Genomic DNA, 20,810 nt, shown 5'->3' with positions numbered 1-20,810 from the left:
CCTACTTAGCTCCAAACACGAGCAAAATTATTATACTAATTTGTAATATTTCTCTTTTCTGTACTCTGAGATGCCTCACTCCCCTTATAAAGCTATATGGATAAATATGGCTGAAAGGAATTTAACAGAAGAAATTCTAAATTGATACTAAAAATGTAAAAGTTTAGACAGAATGATAGGCAATTTTTTTAAAAACTTTTTTTTACTTCATACCTAAAACTTTAGGTCAAAATATTACAGGTTTAAAGGGGGTTCGGGTTCTCATTTTTTTTCCTTAAAAAAAAAAAAAGAAAATGAAAAAATACATATATACTGAGGTGTATTGTATACCACATTTCATTATAACACTAGCAGTTCCAATGGAGTTTCAAAAATACAACTGGCAGAATGGAGAAATCTCTTTTCTCTACTAAGCAAATTTTTTATGTAGTTGAGACTGGTGGTCAGGAGGCAGAATTCAGCTCTCAAACTGTTTCTGCCAGCTCCATGTAACTGAAAGCCAATCAACTGATACCATCTTTCTCAAAGCTATATAAATGTTGTGTTTTTCTTGAGCTAAATCCCACAAAAGTGGAAAGCATTGATTACATGGTAAAAATATACTATAATATATCACAGCAACATACCTACAAACCTTCATTGACTCTGAACTGGAGGAAAAAGCAGTATAAGAAAAACAAGTGAAAATTGCAAAGCTAAAGCATTTTTATGGTGCCTACTCTGTGACATCATATCCTAAAGAAGTGTGGGGTTTGTCATCTTTGAAATAAGGCCTTGTTCATCCAGGAAAGAAATGGTCCAGTTAGCATCAGTGACAGATATCCACTATCCCTTTTATTATAAGATTTTTTTTTCCTTTTATTAAAATGGCAAACCTTCCAAGCAGAACACTCTCCCTTTAGTAAACGTTAGACTAGATAGCACTGGAAGATTGTTAAATAGATTATGAGTGGCATGAATAGACACAATTATTGCATCATTGATAAAGAAATTCTTTATCTTTCATTACCCATGAAAAAGACCTTCCAAAAGAAGGAAACCTTTCTCCTCTTATACACAACAACCTTCCTCACCGACTCCTCTCTAGAAAACAATATTCATGTCATTTTAAAATGAGGAAGAAACTTTTGACTTCCATTGCACACAGTCTACAAGTTCGAACACATTTCCAAAAGTTTGCTAGGGCCAGTTTTCCAATTTGATGCCACTGAAGTTTGGTGTTCAGTGCTATGATGGTTTTGGTGGATAATGAAAACATTAAAGTTCTTCAAATGTTTATAATGTTGGTTATTCTTTATAGTTGACAATTTATATTTTTTTTTTCTGTTTTGCTGGTACTCCACCATCCACTTTGCAATAAAAATTTAAGTACACAACAAAGAAAATCCATATTCTATTTAAAATAAATATATTCAAATTGGAAATGAATGTAGCTTGAAGATAAAAAACAGATTTTTTGTCTTCAAATTATGAAAAGAAATTGAAATTAACATGACATTGAGGAGGTTTTATTTTAACTTATAAAGCAAATGTTAATTTTATAATTTGGCATTTTTGTGTTGTTTATTAATATTTGGATGGAGAGAGGTGTTGTGCTTAATCTTACAGAGTATGTGAAAAGAATATTGGGGGTTTTTTTCTGAAGTGGCTATCAATTGCTGGTAAGAATTAACACCAAATCAGTAGAATAAAAATTGAATATTTTCTTAGAGTTTAAATCTGAAAAAGCTTACACTTGAGATAGTCAGTGGTAATATAATTAAAGTCAGGAGACTCCTGAAATGAGTGCATTCTTTATATCCACAAAAGTTTGAATGATTTGATCTTTGGTGCATTTCAAGGCTGAATTTTTCTAGAGACCACATGTCCAACAGGTTAAATGATGTAATGTTGTACATACAAAATATTTCATCTACGTGGTTTAAGAATCAGTAATAACAAAAAGAAATAAACATATACTGTGACATCCAGAGTATACATAATGCTCTATTTAAATACATATATATGGTATATATTGCTATACTCTGCCGTAAATGTGCTAATTCAAGAATAGAGGTCGGCATAGAGGATGACATTACTATTAAGCTCTATTTGCAATAATAACTTGTAGCACTATTTATCTAATGTTATTAAAAACTTGAAACAATAATTATCCTGAGTTATTAAATACGTTATTTTTATTAAATATATCATTGAAAAGGGCTTTGTCCTAAAACAGAAGTTTATTAAAATTGCTTCTTTTAATTTTGTACCTGTTTCTTCCATATGACAAAGCAAGAATAATAACAACAGCAACTATAATAAATGAAAAACTGCTCTTACCATGACAACTGGGCAGGGCTCTGTTCCATCCAGGTCTTCCATCATCTCCCATGATACATGTTAGTGTAGAATATCCTTGAAGAACATAACCTGCATCGCAGTAATATGTGACAGTTGACCCCAGTTTATAATCCATTCCAAGTCTTGTTCCATTCATTATATTTCCAGGATCAAAGCAAGACTCACGAAGCTTTGCTATAGAGGAAACAAATGCAAACGTAATTCTGAATATAATCTAAAATGTTACAAATATTTTCTGGAGTTCTCTCAAGGTCATCTTTGAGCACCCTGTAGACACATAATGTTCCTTTTTTTTTTTTAAGAATCCTTCCATTCTACATCAAAAGTTGTCTCTCCTTCATTTTAAAGACTGTATAAATTACTATATAATGACCAAAATTATGTCTCCTGTATTTTTCCTAGACAATTCCTCTAAAGCTCCATTCCGAGAACTATTTTTCCAGAGTTCACTGTGAAAAAGGATGCAGTTACGCAGTTAGATGAGGTTAGATCTATGGACACTGTTCCAGTAGATAATACACATCCTAGTTTTAAAATCTGTGGTCTGAAAACTAGTAAGTGGAAGAAACCAATATAAGTAGTTTGTTACAAAATAAAAAGTATGCAAACAAGAATTTCTTCAAAATTAATAAACCCCAAATGAATATCTATATCTGTGCATATGATATACTGATATATTTTCATATACCTTCTTTTTCCTCACTGGAGGTCAAAGCATGAAAATATTCCTTAAATTTATCTCCTTTTTTTGTTATTTATAGCTATTTGTTTCAGAATATTGAAATAAATTAAAACATATGCATATGCTTTTATCTTTGCTTCCCTCTTCCTTCTATAATGTGAATACTAGTGTGTTTAATATCCAAGACATAACAAACTGCACAAAAATAACCACTTGACACTTCTAATTAACAACATTACTATGCAGAAGGGGAGAAAAGGTAAACATTTTGGAAAAATTTGCAATGTTTTTCCTTTAAGGAAAAAACAGTAAATGTATTAGGAAATGGTAGCAGCTGGAGTGAAACAGATGATTTTATTCTATGCAGGATGGAGTTTAGAGTAATTTATTTTATGAAGCAGAAGATAGAAATTTCAGATTTTCTTCTTTACCATTTAAGAGTGTTGTGGAGAAGATCAATAAGGAACACTTATTCACTTTTTGCAAGCTCAGTGCCAACTTTCTAATACATCAAAAGACATGTTTTTTTACCAGGCATATTTGCGCTGTGGAACTTTCTGCTACAGGTAGGTACTGTTGCCAAAAGACTATATGAGCTTTGAAATTCCTGGAAGGCTATTTAAGAGCTTTAAATACAAAGACACTTTTTCTGATTCTGGCAGTACCTAAGCTGAAGTTTCTGAAAACTTACAGATAATAGGGAGAAATTATTATATATTTGACTTTTATATAGTTTAGCCACATATCAGCTATTGGTCACTACTAGAGACAAGCTAATGAACTAAGCAGTTTGTTGGTTTAATCCTCTAAGGCCATTTTTTGTGTTGCAGTATTTCTGAAAGGAGAGAAAGAATTACATTGCAAAATCATAGAAGTACATTTACATTTGAAGATGGAAACACCGAATAATTCTTTTGACATTTCAACTTCACATCTTCCAAAAGAACATGAAGATTTCCTAATGTGGTTAACAACTTATTAGGATCTGTATATCTAATCTACAGAGCACGCTTCTGATATGAAAAACAGTACAATAACAGGTAATAGTCACATCACATAGTTAATTATTAAGAACAGGTATTTGATATCCACATTGATTCATTCAGGTAGTTGTAGTGTGGTGACCGTAACATTTGTCTCCTGTTCTGAATGTCAAGGCTTGAAAATACAGTGTGACGTTACAAAAAGAAATGCTAAAACTTTTGTAACACTCATATTCAAAAATTTGAGTGGACAATCAAAAGTTAAAAGATACGATTTACTAGAAAGTCTGTAAGATATCACATAGATATTAATAACTATTTTGTAAGCCAACCACACTGTCACTTGAGAAGTTTGGCAGATCTTAGGGCAAACTGAAAATTCTTTCAAGTCCAAATTCTCAAAATAAAAAAAAAAAAAAAGAAAAAAAAGGATCATTTAATTTAGGTTTATAACTAACATTTTGACAATAGCAAGAAAACATTATTTTTTCTTCTTACTGAACTGATATTGATATATTTGGATTGATACACAACTGATATTGTGAGATCACCATTCCTGAGTTTATGATAAGAAATCCATATTTCATACTTCTAGCAGATCCTTGGATAAAGTAGAGATTAGTGCTACATGAGAAATTAAAGAGAGAAGAAGATAAAGTAATCTATTATGTCTGGTGCACAAATCAAAAACTGAGGAAAGACGATCTGTCACAGCACAAATTTTCTCTAGGGAAAAATTACAACCCTGTAATTTTCTTTTCCCCAAAGGTACAGTTGTGACAGACTCCTGAAGTTGCTGACTAAACAGTAACAATGTCACTATAGAAATACAGTTTCTTAATAACTATTCTGAAAAATAAAGCCTGAAATACTTCGCACCTTCAAACTACTTTTGCAAATCTGAAGCAGCTGCTAAGTGAACTTGTAAAGAAAGTCAGTATACTACGATACAATATATGAAGAATGAAGTCAAATGTGGCAAAAGGATTCATCAGGTCTAGCTGAGAATCAGTGAAAAAAAGAGCAAATAAGAAGACTATATTAGCAAATTTATAAAAATAAAATAGAAGTGCTCCTAGGAGACAGGAGGAAAAGTCCTTCACTGTCAATGTCATATTGTTCCAATTGAAGAACTCAAGATATTAATGACCCCTATAGCCCTTCCCCTTTCTTTCCCAAGAATACTAGTATCATTAAGCTGAAAACACAGAAGGGCAGTGGCAGGTTTAGTAGAGCATCAGAGAAAATGTTGGCAAGTGTGTGTGCTACCATTTTAGCTTTATTATGATTACTTTTTTCTGTAGTAGTATTTTTTAAGTTATTTTCTGTAATAATTAGGTATGGACTAAAAATAATTATTTCATTAGACTGTTAAGATTTGAGTTACAGTAACAGTATGTTCTTGGTTGTGCATACTAGGTGTAAATTCCTTTTGCCCATAATAAAATTTTGCAACAAGCTTCAAGAAAAACAGCAATTACTTCTCTGATAACTTTGACATTCCACTGGATCAATTAAGGCTTCTGAAATAGACTGAAAACAGGTAGTGATACGTGCTACTGCACTCTCAAGTTCAACAAGGAAGTCTCTGTTGACTAACATATGGTAATGATGCCAAAACCCTCTAGAAAACTAGTATCTCAGTGCACGGAAAACAACACTGAAAGCCAAGAGAAGCAGGTGCTTTGTCCAGAACTTGATGACTTACTACTCCATCCCTAAGTCTCAAAGAGAACAAAGCCTCAGTAAGCTTCTTAGAGAGATTATTACAGACATACCTAACTATAGCAAACATTCCATAATTATTCTCCAGAGCACTTATTAGAACTAATAAGCTGCTCCTCCATTATAAAATAGAAATGAAGGGAGGGAGGAAGGGAAGAACAAAACCTAACCAGAAACATGATTACAGACCAGACCTGAGACATGGATCAGATCTGAGAGTTGTATCTGAAAAATATGGCCTGTCAATGAAGTACAACTTGAGTACTATTGCCACTTAAAATAGGATTAGTGTACATATAGGACACAACTGCAGATGCTACAATTTGTGTGAAAAAGTTAAGTTCATCAAATCAGAACAATTTAGGTTGGAAGAGATGTAACACAACCCCCATGCAAAGCAGGGCTAATTTGATTAGGTTGCTCAGGCCTTTGTCCAGTCCAGTTACAATTTCAAAAGATTCAGATGACATGATCTCAGGGCAAGCAGTTCCAATGTTTGATTACCCTCAGAATGACTTTTTTTTTCCTTAATATCTAATTGAAATTTCTCTTGTTGCAACTTGTGCCCGTTATCTCCCATCTTATCACTATGTGCCCCTGAGAAGAGTCTGGCTCTGTCTTTTCTATACACTCTCATTAGGTAGTTGAAGCAAACCCATTTCCCTCAGCCTCTCTTTGTATGTTATATGCTCCACCCTCCTAGTCATCTTGGTGACTCTCCATTGGACTGGGCTTAGTTCTGTGTGTCAAAATCGTTCCAGCACTGGTGAGTCCTTAAATGTACTCCAGGTGTGATCTCAGAAGATCCAGAGGGAAGAATCACTTGCCTGGATCTGCTGATTCCACTCTTGCTTCCCATCTTCCACTCTCAGCCCAGAAGGCTGCTGGCCTTCTTTACCACAAGTACACACTGCTGGCTCATGGTCGATTTGTACACGATGGCCTCCAGATTCTTTTCTGCAGAGCTTTACCCTATCCAGTGAGCCCCCAGCCATTACTGTTACACAGGGTGATTCCATCAAAGATGCAGTACTTTGCATTTGCCTTTGTGTCCTGGTTTCAGCTGGGATAGAGTTAATTTTCATCCTAGTAGCTGGTGTAGTACTGTGTTTTGGATTTAGGATGAGAATAATGTTGATAACACACTGATGTTTTCAGTTGTTGCTGAGCGGTGCTTACACTGAGTCAAGGACTTTTCAGCTTCTCATGCTGCCCTGCCAGTGAGGAGGCTGGGGTGCACAAGAAGAAGGGAGGGGACACAGCCAGGACAGCTGACCCAAACTGGCCAAAGGGATATTCCATACCATATGACGTCATGTTCAGCATATAAACTAGGGGGAAAGCTGGCCAGGGGGCCGCTGCTCGGAAACAGGCTGGACATCGGTTGGTTGGTGGTAAGCAATTGTTTTTCATTTGCATCACTTGTTTTTCTTGGGTTTTATTTCTCTCTCTTTTTGTCATTTTCCTTTTCATTACAATTAGTTATTATTATTAGTATTATATTATTTTATTTTGTTTTAATTATTAAACTGTTCTTATCTCAACCCACAAGTTTTCTTACTTTTACCCTTCCAATTCTCTCCCCCATCCCACCAGGGGCGAGTCAGCAAGTGGCTGTGTGGTGCTTAGTTGCTGGCCAGGGTTAAACCACAACAGTCTTTTTATATCCACCCCTTATTCTATACTACCTATGTCATGCCCAGGTCCCACACTTTCCAGTACAATTAATCACCACCACCTTTCCTATCTTTTGATATACACACACAGATATCGTTCCCTTAGTCTATGGGCCATCCCTCTAAAAGGTCCATTGAGTTCATTTAGTCCATGACTTTGGGCTCCATCTGTCATAGCAGTCCTTCAGGGCAGGAGAGATAGTATGTAGTGTTGGATTGTTGCATGCTGAAGCCAGTTCTGGTTCCATCAAAATTCATTCTTCATTAATCTGGGTGATTCTTACTGTAATACCATTGATATGGCATATAGCAACCATAGTGGTGATGACATACAATATTATATAGCAATTAACATCATACAATTCAAATCATTGGCTGTTCTCATCCAAAATCAAATCCCCTTGAGGTACACATCAGACTTCCCCATCCTTCTGCATTACTTACCAAGTGCACCCAGGTCCTTGAGCAAAAGCAATCCCACAAATGGGTTTGCCTTTGCCTGCGGCAGGAATAACCCAGACTGTCTTCCCCAGCATATTTTTTATGTGCACTGCAGGGGCTTTATCCCCTTCTACAGTATGTAAAAGTTTTGATTGGGCAGGGCCACCTCGATTGGCAGATCCCCTAGGGTTGACTAACCAGGTGGCTTTTGTTAAATATGTATCCCAATGCTTGAATGTCCCACCACCCATTGCTCTCAGTGTAGCCTTTAACAGTCCATTGTACTGTTCAATTTTCCCGGAAGCTGGTGCATGATAGGGGATGTGATATACCCACTCAATGCCGTGCTCTTTGGCCTAGGTGTCTATGTTTCGGAAATGAGTCCTGTTGTCTGATTCAATTCTTTCAGGGGTGCCATGTCACAATAAGACTTATTGTTCAAGACCCCAGATAGTGTTCCGCGTGGTGGCATGGGGCACAGGATATGTTTCCAACCATCCAGTGGTTGCTTCCACCATTGTAAGCACATAGCGTTTACCTTGATGGGTTTGTGGGAGTGTGATATAGTCAATCTGCCAGGCCTCCCCATATTTGTATTTCAGCCATCATCTTCCATACCAAAGAGGATTTAACCGCTTGGCTTGCTTAATTGCAGCGCACGTTTCACATTCATGGATAACCTGTGTGATAGTGTCCATGGTCAGGTCCACCCCTCGATCATCCATATGTTGCATCTCTTCCCTGATGGCCTGAGGTGTCATGGGCCCACCGAGCCATAAATAATTCACCCTTGTGTTGATAATCCTGATCGACCTGAGCCACTTCAAGCTTAGCAGCCTTGTCTACCTGTTGATTGTTTTGATGTTCTTCAGTGGCCTGACTCTTAGGTACATGAGCATCTACATGACGTACTTTCACAACCAGATTCTCTAGCCGGGCAGCAATATCTTGCCACAATGCGGCAGCCCAGATGGGTTTGCCTCTGCCAGTTGCTCTACTTCCATTGCTACAACCACCTTCAAAGGGCATTTGCCACCTTCCATGAGTCAGTATAGGGATGGAGCACTGGCCACTTTTCTCGGTCAGCAATGTCTAAAGCTAGCTGGAGAGCCTTCACTTCTGCAAACTGACTTGGTTCACCTTCTCCTTCAGCAGTTTCTGCAACTTGTCATATAGGACTCCATACAGCAGCCTTCCACCTCCAATGCTTTTCTACAATATGAAAGGACTCATCAGTGTACAGGGCGTATTGCTTCTCATTTCCTGGCAGTTTATTATACAGTGGGGCCTCTTCAGCATGCATCACCGCCTCCTCTGGCGATATTACAAAATCTTTGCCTTCTGGCCAGTCCGTAATCACTTCCAAAATTCCTGGGTGACTGAGGTTTCCTGTTCGAGCCTGTTGTGTGATTAGTGCAACCCACTTACTCCACGTAGCACCAGTTGCATGATACGTAGAGGGGACCCTTCCTTTGAACATCCAGCCTAGCACTGGCAGTTGGGGTGCTAACAGGAGCTGTGTTTCAGTACCAACCACTTCCAAAGCAGCTCGAACCCCTTTGTATGCTGCCAATATCTCCTTTTCAGTTGGAGTATAGCGGGCCTCAGATCCTCTGTATACCTGATTCCAAAACCCTAGGAGTCGACCTTCAGTCTCCCCTGGTGCTTTCTGCCAGAGACTCCACATAGGGCCTTTCTCTTCAGCTGCGGTGTAGAGCACATTTTTTACATCTTGTCCTGCCCGGACTGGTCCAAGGGCCGTTGCATTAACTATCATCTCCCGTTTAATTTGTTCAAAGGCTTGTCATTGCTCAGGGCCCCATTTGAAACCATTCTTCTTCCGGGTCACTTGATAGAGAGGGCTTACAATCAGACTATAATTTGGAATATGCATTCTCCAAAAGCCCACAATGCCTAAGAAAGCTTGTGTTTCCTTTTTGTTAGTGGGTGGAGTCATAGCTGTTATTTTGTTGATCACATCCATTGGGATATGATGACGTCCATCTTGCCATTTTATTCCTAAAAACTGAATCTCCTGTGCAGGTCCCTTAACCTTTTTTTTTATAGCAAAATGGGCTTTCAGAAGGATTTGGACTATTTTCTTCTCTTTCTCAAAACCCTCTTCTGCTGTGTTGCCCCATATGATGATGTCATCAATGTATTGCAGGTGTTCCGGAGCTTCACCCTGTTCCAGTGCAGTCTGGATCAGTCCATGGCAAATGGTGGGGCTGTGTTTCCACCCCTGGGGCAGTCTATTCCAGGTGTATTGGACACCTCTCCAAGTGAAAGGAAACTGTGGCCAGCACTCTGTTGCCAAAGGGATTGAGAAGAACACTTTAGCAATATCATTTGTGGCATACCACTTGGCTGCCTTCGACTCCAGTTCATATTGAAGTTCTAGCACGTCCAGCATGGCAGCACTCAGCGGCGGCGTGACTTCATTCAGGCCATGATAGTCTACTGTTAGTCTCAACTCTCCATTAGACTCTCGCACTGGCCATATGGGGCTGTTAAAGGGTGAGCGAGTCTTGCTGGTCACTCCTTGACTCTCCAGTTGACTAATCAGCTTATGGATGGGAATCAGGGAGTCTTGGTTGGTGCAATATTGCCGCCGGTGCACCGTTGTGGTAGCGATCGGCACCTGTTGTTCTTCAACCTTCAGCAACCCCACAACAGAAGGGTCCTCAGAGAGACCGGGCAAGGTGGACAACTGTTTAATTTCCTCCATCTCCAAGGCAGCTATACTAAAAGCCAAACCAGTATTCTTTTGGGTCCTTGAAATACCCTCTCCTGAGGTAGTCTACGCCAAGGATGCACGGAGCCTCTGGGCCAGTCACAACGGGGTGTTTCTGCCACTCATTCCCAGTTAGGCTCACTTCAGCCTTCAATACAGTTAGCTGTTGGGATTCTCTCATCACTCCAGAAACACAGATGGATTCTGTCCCTTTGTAATCTGATGGTATTAGAGTGCACTGTGCACTGGTGTCCACTAGAGCTTTATACTCCTGTGGGTCTGATGTGCCAGGCCATTGAATCCACACAGTCCGATAAATCCAGTTGTCCCCTTCCTCCACCTGACTGGAGGCAGGGTCCTTCTAGCCCTGGTCACAGTATTTGCTACTTACTTCTTGTAAAGACGAATCAGAAGTCCCTTTATTAAGATCAGAAGTAAGATCAGCCCTTCTACTCTGGCTAGGAAACTGCCTACTGGAAACTGGAGCAGCAATTTTCTTGAAAGAACCCCCTTTTGTGATCAATTTTCCTTGAAACTCATGTACCCGTGCCTCTAGGGTCGAGGTAGATTTTCCATCCCACTTCCTCATGTCCTCTCTGTGGTCACACAGGTAAAACCACAGGGTGGCCTGTGGTGTGTACCCACCATAATTTCTCTCTTGAGCAGAAGAATGCTCACTCCTAATAGCTGAGATACTGGTCCATACAGGTGGGGAGCAGGACATATCCTCTTTGAATTGCTGGAACTCCTGGGACAGTTTCTCCACAGCCGAAACGCAGGCCCATAGGGAGGAAGAGAGACTTTCTTTGTATTGTTGGAGTTGGCCAGCCAATTCATCCACTGTTTGTCCCTCTCCATCTTTCCAGGTCATTACTGCCAATGAGTTGGCATAGGACAATGGTGTGCTCCGTACAAACTTCCGCCACATGGGTCGTGTGTACTGGACTTCATCTGGATCTTTGGATAACTGCTCATTGTCCAGGTCATCATAAATCGCCTCCAGCATGGCTAATTCCCTCAGGTACTGGATACCTCTCTCCATGGTGGTCCACTTTCCTGTGTGACATATAACTTCTTCCTTGAAGGGATACCTTTCCTTCACACCTGACAGGAGTCACCTCCAGAGGCCAAGGGCTTGTGCCCCTTTTCCAATCGCTTTGTCAATGCCCCCTTCCCTAGAAAGAGATCTCATCTGCTTGGCTTTCCTACCCTCTAATTCCATGCTACTAGCCCTGTTATCCCAGCATAGGAGCAGCCAGGTGACAATGTGCTCACCTGGATGACAGCTGAAATCTTTCACATATCTCGCATCTCACTCAGGGGTAGGGATCAGGTGGTTACCACCTCATTTATGAGTTCTGCCTCTTCCTCCCCCTCTTCTCATGATCGCCTTGCTTCAGAGTAGCCTGCCTCGTTGTACTGGGTTTGCGTGGCAAGGTTTTGGTAGTGAGGGGGGTACAGGGGTGGCTCTGTGGGAAGATGTGAGAAGCTTCCCCTATGTCCAATAGAGCCAATGCCAGCTGGCTCCAAGACAGACCCGCTGCTGGCCAAGGCCGAGCCCATCAGTGACGGTAGTAGCTCCTCTGGGATAACATATTTAAGAAAGGGAAAAGAAGTTACAGGGGAGTAGCAGTTGCAGCTGGAGAGGGGAGTGAGAATATGTGAGAGAAAGAATTCTGCAAACACAAAGGTCAGTGAAGAAGGACAGGGAGGAGGTGCTCCAGGTGCCACAACAGAGATTCCCCTGCAGCCCATAGTGAAGACCATGGTGAGGCAGGCTGTCACCCTGCAGCCCATGGAGGTCCGCGGTGGAGCAGATATCTACCTGCAGCCCATGGAGAACCCCACACCAGAGCAGGTGGATACCTGAAGGAGGCTGTGACCCTGTGGGAAGCCCGTGCTGGAGCAGGCTCCTGGCAGGACCTGTGGACCCGTGGAGAGAGAAGCCCACGCTGGAGCAGGTTTGCTGGCAGGACTTGTGACCCCTCAGGGGACCCACGCTGGAGCAGTCTGTTCCTGAGGGACTGTGCCCCATGGAAAGGATCCACGCTGGAGCAGTTTGTGAAGAACTGCAGCCCGTGGGAAGGACTCACGTTGGAAAATTTTGTGGAGGACTGTCTCCTGTGGGAGGGACCCCATGCTGGAGCAAGGGGGTTCTCACACTCTTGTGTGAGGAGTCCTCACGTGAGGAGGAAGGAGCAGCAGAAACAACGTGTGATGCACTGGCCGCAACCCCCATTCCCCGTCCCCCTGCGCCGCTCAGGAAGAGGAGGTAGAGAAAATCAGGAATAAAGTTAAGCCCAGGAAGAAGGGAGGAGTGGGGGGAAGGTGTTTTTAAGATTTGGTTTTATTTCTCATTATCCTACTCTGATTTGACTGGTAATAAATTAATTTTTTTTTGCCAAGTCGAGTCTGTTTTGCCTGTGATGGTAATTGCTGAGTGCTCTCCCTGTCCCTACCTCAACCCATGAGCCTTTCATTTTATTTTCTTTCCCCTGTCCCATTGAGGAGGGGAGTGATAGAGTGGCTTTGATGGGCACCTGGCTTCCAGCCAGGGTCAACCCACCACACTCATCCGCTTCTTCCTCTTCCCCTTTCTTAGTAGGAGTTTCTTCCCTTACTAAACGAGCAGACCTTCACATCCAATACTTCTTATTGTGTATAGGGGTGACTGACACCAGCACGAGTTTTTTCTCTGGTTCAGCTGCAATGCCCTTCACGGGGGTTGGAGTGGCTGCAGTGCCTGTCACCGGGCTTGGAGTAGCCACAGTACCTGTTGTTTTGTCGTCAGATCCAGAGACCTCTTCTCCTTGAGGGTACTGAATAGTGTTGAACAGGGCTCGGTAGGCATGGGCCAGGCCCCAGCACATTGCAGTGATTTGTGTCTCCCTGGAATTGTTGGGGTGACAGCATATTTGTTCCAAATGTTCTACTAGTGTTTCAGGATTCTGCACTTGTTTAGGGGGGAAGTTCCAAAACATTGGAGGTGCCCATTGTCCTAGGTACTTGCCCATACTATCCCATGCACCCTGCCACTCATAACTCTCTAGCCTTGGGGCAGATCTCTGGGTGATATTCTTAAATAGTTGCTTAACCTTAAACAAGACCTGAAACACATTCAGGAGACATAGCAATAGGAACATGCTGGTTTGAATATCCCAAGGATATTCAAAATTCTCAAGAGCTATTGTAATTTGCCTGGAGGAGAAGGGGAAGGTGAAGGAGAAAGGAAAGGTGAAGGAGCGGGGGAAAGTCCGCTCTTGTCTCCCCCGTAGATTGACTCTCTGAGGAGAAAATGTAAAGGGTGTAATTATTAATAGTTTCCGAGAGATGGTTCCCGAAGTACGGAGATGACGGCAATACTGAGTACAAATACCAGATTAGTCTCACGACCAGTAATTTTATCATATCATAAGCCAGTGTTACACAGTACATCAAAATTATAACCTTAATCCAGCCCCCAGAGGTGATAAACAGCACAACAGGGAACATATACAAGTAAGATATTACATAACACAACTCTGAGAACAAGTACAACAACTCTGAGAGCAAATAAATCAACACTGTGACCAGCGACTATCAAACTAATGTAATGAATGCTTATAACAAATTTGTTTTAATATGCTCTGGTCAGATCTGTCGTTATCTCAATCTTTCAAACCCTACGTTGGGTGCCAAAAAGGACTGTTGTGGTTTAACCCTGGCCAGCAACTAAGCACCACACAGCTGCTCGCTCATTCTCCCCGCAGTGGGATGGGGGAGAGAAGCGGAAGGGTAAAGCAAGAAAACTCGTGGGCTGAGATAAGAACAGTTTAATAGTTGAAATACAATACAATAAAATAAAATAAATAAAAATAAATAAAATAAAATTTTAAAAAATAATAAATAATTCTAATGAAAGGGAAAATGACACAAAGAGAGAGAAATAAAACCCAAGAAAAACAAGTGATGCAAATGAAAAACAATTGCTTACCACCAACCAACCGATGTCCAGCCTGTTTCCGAGCAGTGGCACCCCAGCCAGCTTTCCCCCTAGTTTATATGCTGAGCATGATATCATATGGTATGGAATATCCCTTTGGTCAGTTGAGGTCAGCTGTCCTGGCTGTGTCCCCTCCCTTCTTCTTGTGCACCCCAGCCTCCTCACTGGCAGGGCAGCATGAGAAGCTGAAAAGTCCTTGACTCAGTGTAAGCACTGCTCAGCAACAACTGAAAACATCAGTGTGTTATCAACATTATTCTCATCCTAAATCCAAAACACAGTACTACACCAGCTACTAGGAAGAAAATGAACTATCCCAGACAAAACCAGGACACTTTGTCAAAGGCTCCTGTCAGCCTCATTCTTCAGCCTCAGAAAATCCCTTTGAATAGCAATGCTACCTTCCAGAGTACTGAGATTTCCCCCCAAACTGGTGTTGTCCACAAACTTGCTCTGTCCCATCATACAGGTCATCAATAAAGAGAATACTGCCCACATTATTAATCATAATTAATACTAGCCAAGAGTCTGAGCTCAGCAATCAAGTCAATTTTCCACCCACACTATCATCCACTTATCCAGCCCATATCTCATCATATTGGGCTCTCAGGATACTGGGGAGAGTGTGTCAAAGGCCTTTCTGAAGTCAGGGTATTCATTATCCACTAGCCTCCCCTTGTTCACACAGCCTTTCATCTCCTCATAGACAGTGACATGTTGGTTGGACATGATTGCCCATGGTAAATCCATGCACACTGTTCCCAAACAACTACTTGTCCTTCTTTGTTTTGGAAATAGTTTCCAGGTGGATTTGCTCCATAATCTTTCCGGGGATTGAGTTTAAAATGATCAGCCCTGTACTACCCCAGGTCCTCTTCTCACTCTTCTTCAAGGTGCACATGATATTTATCTTTTCCATTCACCAGGAATCACCCTGACTGCCATGACCTTTCAGAGATGATAGAAAGCAGTTTTGCAGTGGCATCAGCCAGCTTCCTCAACACTCTTGGGTGCATCTCATCTGTTTCAATGGAGATATGTACAACCAGATGGCTTAGTTGCTTCCTGATGCTTTCTTCCACCACTGTGGGTAATGCTGCACTCCCACAAACCCCGCTAGTAGGTTCAGGGAGCATTAGGGGCAAAACATATCAGTAAAAAACAAGGTTAAAAGATATTAAGTACCATAACCTTTTCCATTTTCTTTTCATTGGGTCCTCAGCCCCGATGGTGAGTAACCATTCCAGCAGACCATTTGCCCTAGTCAGCTAGGGGATCACCTGCATCACAAAATTGTCATGAACACACTCAAGAGATCCTTTGGACTGCTTGTGCTAAGTCAAATCGTCCTTGTAGCAGCTATTGGAGTGGTTAAAATTCCCTGTGAGTACCAGGGCTATGATTTTTCCAGGTATCATCTATTTTCTCTTGGCCAGCTGGTCTGTGTCAGGCACCTACAACAATATCATCTGTAGTTGGTTTCCTCAACTAATCTAACCATTCTCTGCTCTTGAAAGTGTTAATCCTTCATAAAATGGCAGCTCTTATTCAAAGTAGTTTAGAACTTCTTAGGTGTACAACTTAAATCCGTTCTTTACCTTCCTCTGCCTTTTCCTTCCTATTTAGGACATATGACACCATTAATAACTCCTCCCTGAAGTCTGTTGCTCTGTACATTCCCTGCCCAGTCACACATTATAAGTAAAAAAAAGACATTTGGTTCATAAAGCATTCTATTAAGAGTTTTCTCCTCAATAATGTAATTATTCATTTTGGCTAAATTAAATGGATGTCAGTTTTCTATTGCAGATATGCTTACATTATTTTGATACTTACAATCCACTATGCAAGAAACTGTTAAAAATTTGTTAAGAATCTTTACAGCTGCTCTTTTGCCAACTAATAACAGTTATGTCACTTTCAAATTTTAAGACATAGAATGATAGAATCATTTAGGTTGGAAAAGACCTTTAAGATTATCAAGTCCAACCATTAACCTAACACTGCCAAGTCCACCGCTAAACCATGTCCCTAAGTGCCACATCTACACTTCTTTTAAATACCTCCAGGGATGGTGACTCCACCACTTCCCTGGGCAGCCTGTTCCAACGCTTAATAACCCTTTCGGTGAAGAAATTTTTCCTAATATCCAATCTAAACCTCCCCTGGTGCAACTTGAAGCTGTTTCCTCTCATCCTATTGCTTGTTACATGGGAAAAGAGACCACTACCCACCTCGCTACAACCTCCTTTCAGGTAGTTGTAGAGAGCAGTGAGGTCTCCCCTCAGCCTCCTTTTCTCCAGACTAAACAACCCCAGTTCCCTCAGCCGCTCCTCATAGGACTTGTGCTCTAGACCCTTCACCAGCTTCGTTGCCCTTCTTTGGACGTGCTGTAGCACCTCAATGTCTTTCTTGTAGTGAGGGGCCCAAAACTGAACACAGTATTCAAGGTGCAGCCTCACAGTAAGTGTTCTTATGATACTCCTAAAAATAAGTTAGTGTAGTGCAGTGTTATATGTAGCAGATAGTCCCAGTAAAAATGGAATAATTCACTGAGCAAGCTGGTCCTCTGGTTAAGGGATTTTGTTCTCTACAAATTTAATAATCCCTGAAATTTTTAAATGGGAATTAAAATACTTCCTTTTGTTTATGTCTCATTGTTCTAATGTAGATGTTGAAATGCATACTCCAGATATTCTGAGAAAAGCAGGAGATATAACCATATCAGGTGAACAGGGAAAATTAGGGTTAGGATGATTCCTTTCTCAAACTTCCCCTCACTTACATATACACATGTAAATACATAATCTAATGCCTACATCCTCCCATTACTTAGATTTCCAGTCCCTTTACAAATGTGGTGAAAATCTACATCATTTCTTTGGCATCGTGACTCCTGGAAGCACAGAAAGAAATAAGAGATCTTAGTGGCACACACAGGCTAACAGTAATGTTAGAAACAGTGTTCTGCCTTGATTCCAAAGTGCAGCAGTTCACTTCTTTGTTTAAACCCAGATCAAGAATGAGAAGAGGCTGTATCCCTAATGAGCATCCTTCATACTTGGATTGGTGAATGGGAGAAATCCTTTAATTCCATGACATAAGACTGTATTCAACAGCACAGCAGAAAAAGATTGGGCCCTTTGAAAAATCAATATACTTTCTTGTTCTTTAGAAGTTCTGCGTCCCTGAACAGCTTTCTATAACACTTCCATCTGCATTTATCATTCTTCAATTTAATTGAGAAGGAAGAAGGAATATTTTTAAGTGATGTGGAACAGTATATATATCTGGACTCATCTTCAACGTGTTTAAGACCTATTTTTAACTTCTTAGGACTAGCTCATACTGTGGAGACAACTTCCTTTACATCTGTAGAATCCAATGACTTTAGGAAAGTAAAAGGAGACTTTTGGGGTTTGCCAAAGTAACAAATGCATCAGTCTTTCCCTTGTGTACCGTAGCATTTACTAATTGCTTTCAGAATAAATGGAGAAGAAAATAAGTGCAAGGAGGTTAGGATGTATTGCCTCTATACCAGCAACATCCATATTTTGACTCTGGTTGTCTTTACAGATTATTGGATATTTTCGTATTCACTTAATATCAAATATTTCTGTTTCCTGAGCCACTCAGAGGCAGTTATGAAAACTCCTATTGATTATCAATTTTACAAGCCTGTATTTTCTTGTTTACTGTGTTATGACCTCAGACAGATCTGTCTGAGACAGGTAGACAGCTCTAGCATGGCCTATCATACAAAGGCCTAGACAAAATATTTTTTTTTTATTTTCAGTATTGGTGTCTTTGATTCTAGCACATCATTTCATCTTACAGGATCTTAAATGCACATATGCCAACATGCCCTACTATGTAAAGGAAAAATAAAAATAAATTATATTCTGGAAAAAACATGTATATATGCTGTTAAGTTTTGTCACTGCATCATTATTTTTGGAACCTGTAAACTGCTGTCTGAATTTTTTGTTCTTTGGAATCATGCATTTAACATTATCGTGTATCAGCTAAATGAAATCACACTAGAACCTTTATCTTAAGTTAGTACCCTTATAACATTATATTTTGTATGTATAGATAATACACATTATCATACTCTTAGGCAAAACCAAAACATTACCAGGCAGAAAACTAAGAGAAATTAAAACCATGAGATTAAAATTTACACTCATGCATTGAACTTTTTTAATAGAAAAGAAAAATCATTTTATTTACCTTTGTACTCTAGATGGAATCCAGTAAAACTAACAGATCCATCACTCCGAAAACCCAAATGCATGGTATTTGAACTGCTTTCTATCCTCTCTGGCAGCTTGCTATCTTGAAAGCTCCCAATCAGTGGGCTATTACCATCTGGCCCATCATAGATATAAAGAAAATCATAATTTGGTTCTATACTGAAGCTGTAGAACAAAAAAGAGAAATATTAGACAGAATATGCTTTGCCTAACATTTTCACTCTTATTAGCTTAAATAAAAGTTCACTATCACTGTTTTCATAAAAAGAAAAAAACCTTTCACTGTCAGAATAATGATTTATAGAAGTGTTTTGTTAGAAAACAACAGAAATACTATATTTATTGGTTCTCTGGTTAGAAACAACGTTTTGTTGCAAGCCAGTAAAAAAAAAAAGTAAACTTCTTAAATAGAAAAAAAATAGTAACAGTATTTCTAAAGCTTTAGAGAAATAAACAATATAGATCTACTGGAACCCTTGGCAGAAATGCTTTATGATATAATGCAGTCAGCTGCAGAGTAGAGTGTACACAGTTTCCAGTCAGACTGAACACTTTCACACAGCCAGGGGATGATCTTCCAGTAACCCTAAGAGGAAGAAGCATTTTGCCTATAATCAGTTTAAATGAAAAGGTGTATTATTGAAACCTCATCTTTTCTTTTGAACTTAATCTTAGTTAATTTTTAAAATTTGATTAATTTAGTTAATTATGTAACTATAGTTAATTAACTAACTTAATTAGTTAATTTTGAACTTAATTTTAGTTAAGGGCAGAGAGTTAACTAAATTTACTTATAAGATTGTCCCTGTACAAAAAAGTTTAAAAAAAGAATGTTAGTAAAAGAATGAAAATCCAACCACTAGAATTATTTTGTCTCTACTTGACACTAGCTCCTGATTAAAATAAATGTAGGCATTGAAGATCTGATACAGCTCCTTCAGGGAAAATATTTTTTAACTTCTGGATTATTTAAAAAATATTTCCTTACAAAAGAAAAGCAAAAGTCAAATGTTAACAGCTTTGATTTTTAAAGTGCCATAGTTTGTATTGAGTTTAAAAGGGTTAGCTGGAGCAAGTCCCACTCAAAAGCATATTTAACAGGACTCAGTGGAATATCCAGAGTTTGGTTTATACAGGAAGGGCTTATTTTCTAACTCTGGAACAGTCTGTGTGTCATAAGTAAGGCAAGTCTCAGTAAATATGCAATCTACTTTGACCAAGACTAAGCTTGTAAGCTTCTGTCAAGAATCATAGCAATTGTCCAGATTTTAAGAACAACTCGGCAATATTTGGGATCTATAAACTATTCACATACTATACTGAGTCACCCTGTAAAATATTGGTTTTATTCTAAGATGGAGGATCTATTATATCTAAATGTACAATATAAAGAGCAGAATATTCTTAAATATTTTGAGCTCATGATATTTCACCAAACAAAAAAAAAAAGTGCTACTGCACACTAGAAAGTTGCTTACCAACTTACAGCATTCTGAAATCACCAACAAAATAGTTAAACTGTTAATTATGTAAATATAGCTGAGTGATTAATTTGCTTGGAAGGAATTCTTCAAAACACATACTATATCACTGAGCACCAAGAATAGACAACTGTATGACCTACATCACTAAACAAGTCATCACATTATCACTGATCAGAACAATAAAGCCACTATTATAGAACATCCAGCATAAGAAGGACTTAAATTTGATGGGACATTACAAGTACAGTTTTTAATTTTTCTGTGACATCATCACATGCCCCAGTTGGGATGCATATTTTTCACACATAATAAGTGTATTAATTTACTTTATGGATTACTTACAATGCAGACAGCAAACATTCCTCTGTGGATTCCATTAAGCTCAATTTAATCTTGCATTGTGATAATGGAAAATGCTAAAACAATTCCATTTATTAACCAGAACAACAGGAAGTATCCTGTTGAAGTATCCTGAAATGATACGGACTAATAAAACTAAATTTA

The 20,810-nt window shown here is 39.6% G+C and overlaps 1 protein-coding gene across 3 annotated transcripts in view; it reads right to left on the bottom strand.

Moving 5' to 3' along the window:
• Positions 1-20,810, bottom strand: part of CSMD3 (CUB and Sushi multiple domains 3) — a 748,293-nt gene that overhangs the window by 204,814 nt on the left and 522,669 nt on the right. For all 3 annotated transcript variants that reach the window (XM_050890742.1, XM_050890743.1, XM_050890744.1), the window contains 2 exons: positions 18,800-18,987; positions 2,323-2,517 (listed from right to left, as the gene is read on the bottom strand). In XM_050890742.1, the coding sequence (XP_050746699.1) occupies positions 2,323-2,517; positions 18,800-18,987 (383 nt within the window). The remainder of the gene's footprint in view (positions 1-2,322; positions 2,518-18,799; positions 18,988-20,810) is intronic.

This window comes from Gymnogyps californianus, chromosome 2 (genome assembly GCF_018139145.2).
Source record: "Gymnogyps californianus isolate 813 chromosome 2, ASM1813914v2, whole genome shotgun sequence".
NCBI lineage: Eukaryota > Metazoa > Chordata > Aves > Accipitriformes > Cathartidae > Gymnogyps > Gymnogyps californianus.
This window is presented reverse-complemented; position numbering and strand designations above follow the sequence as displayed.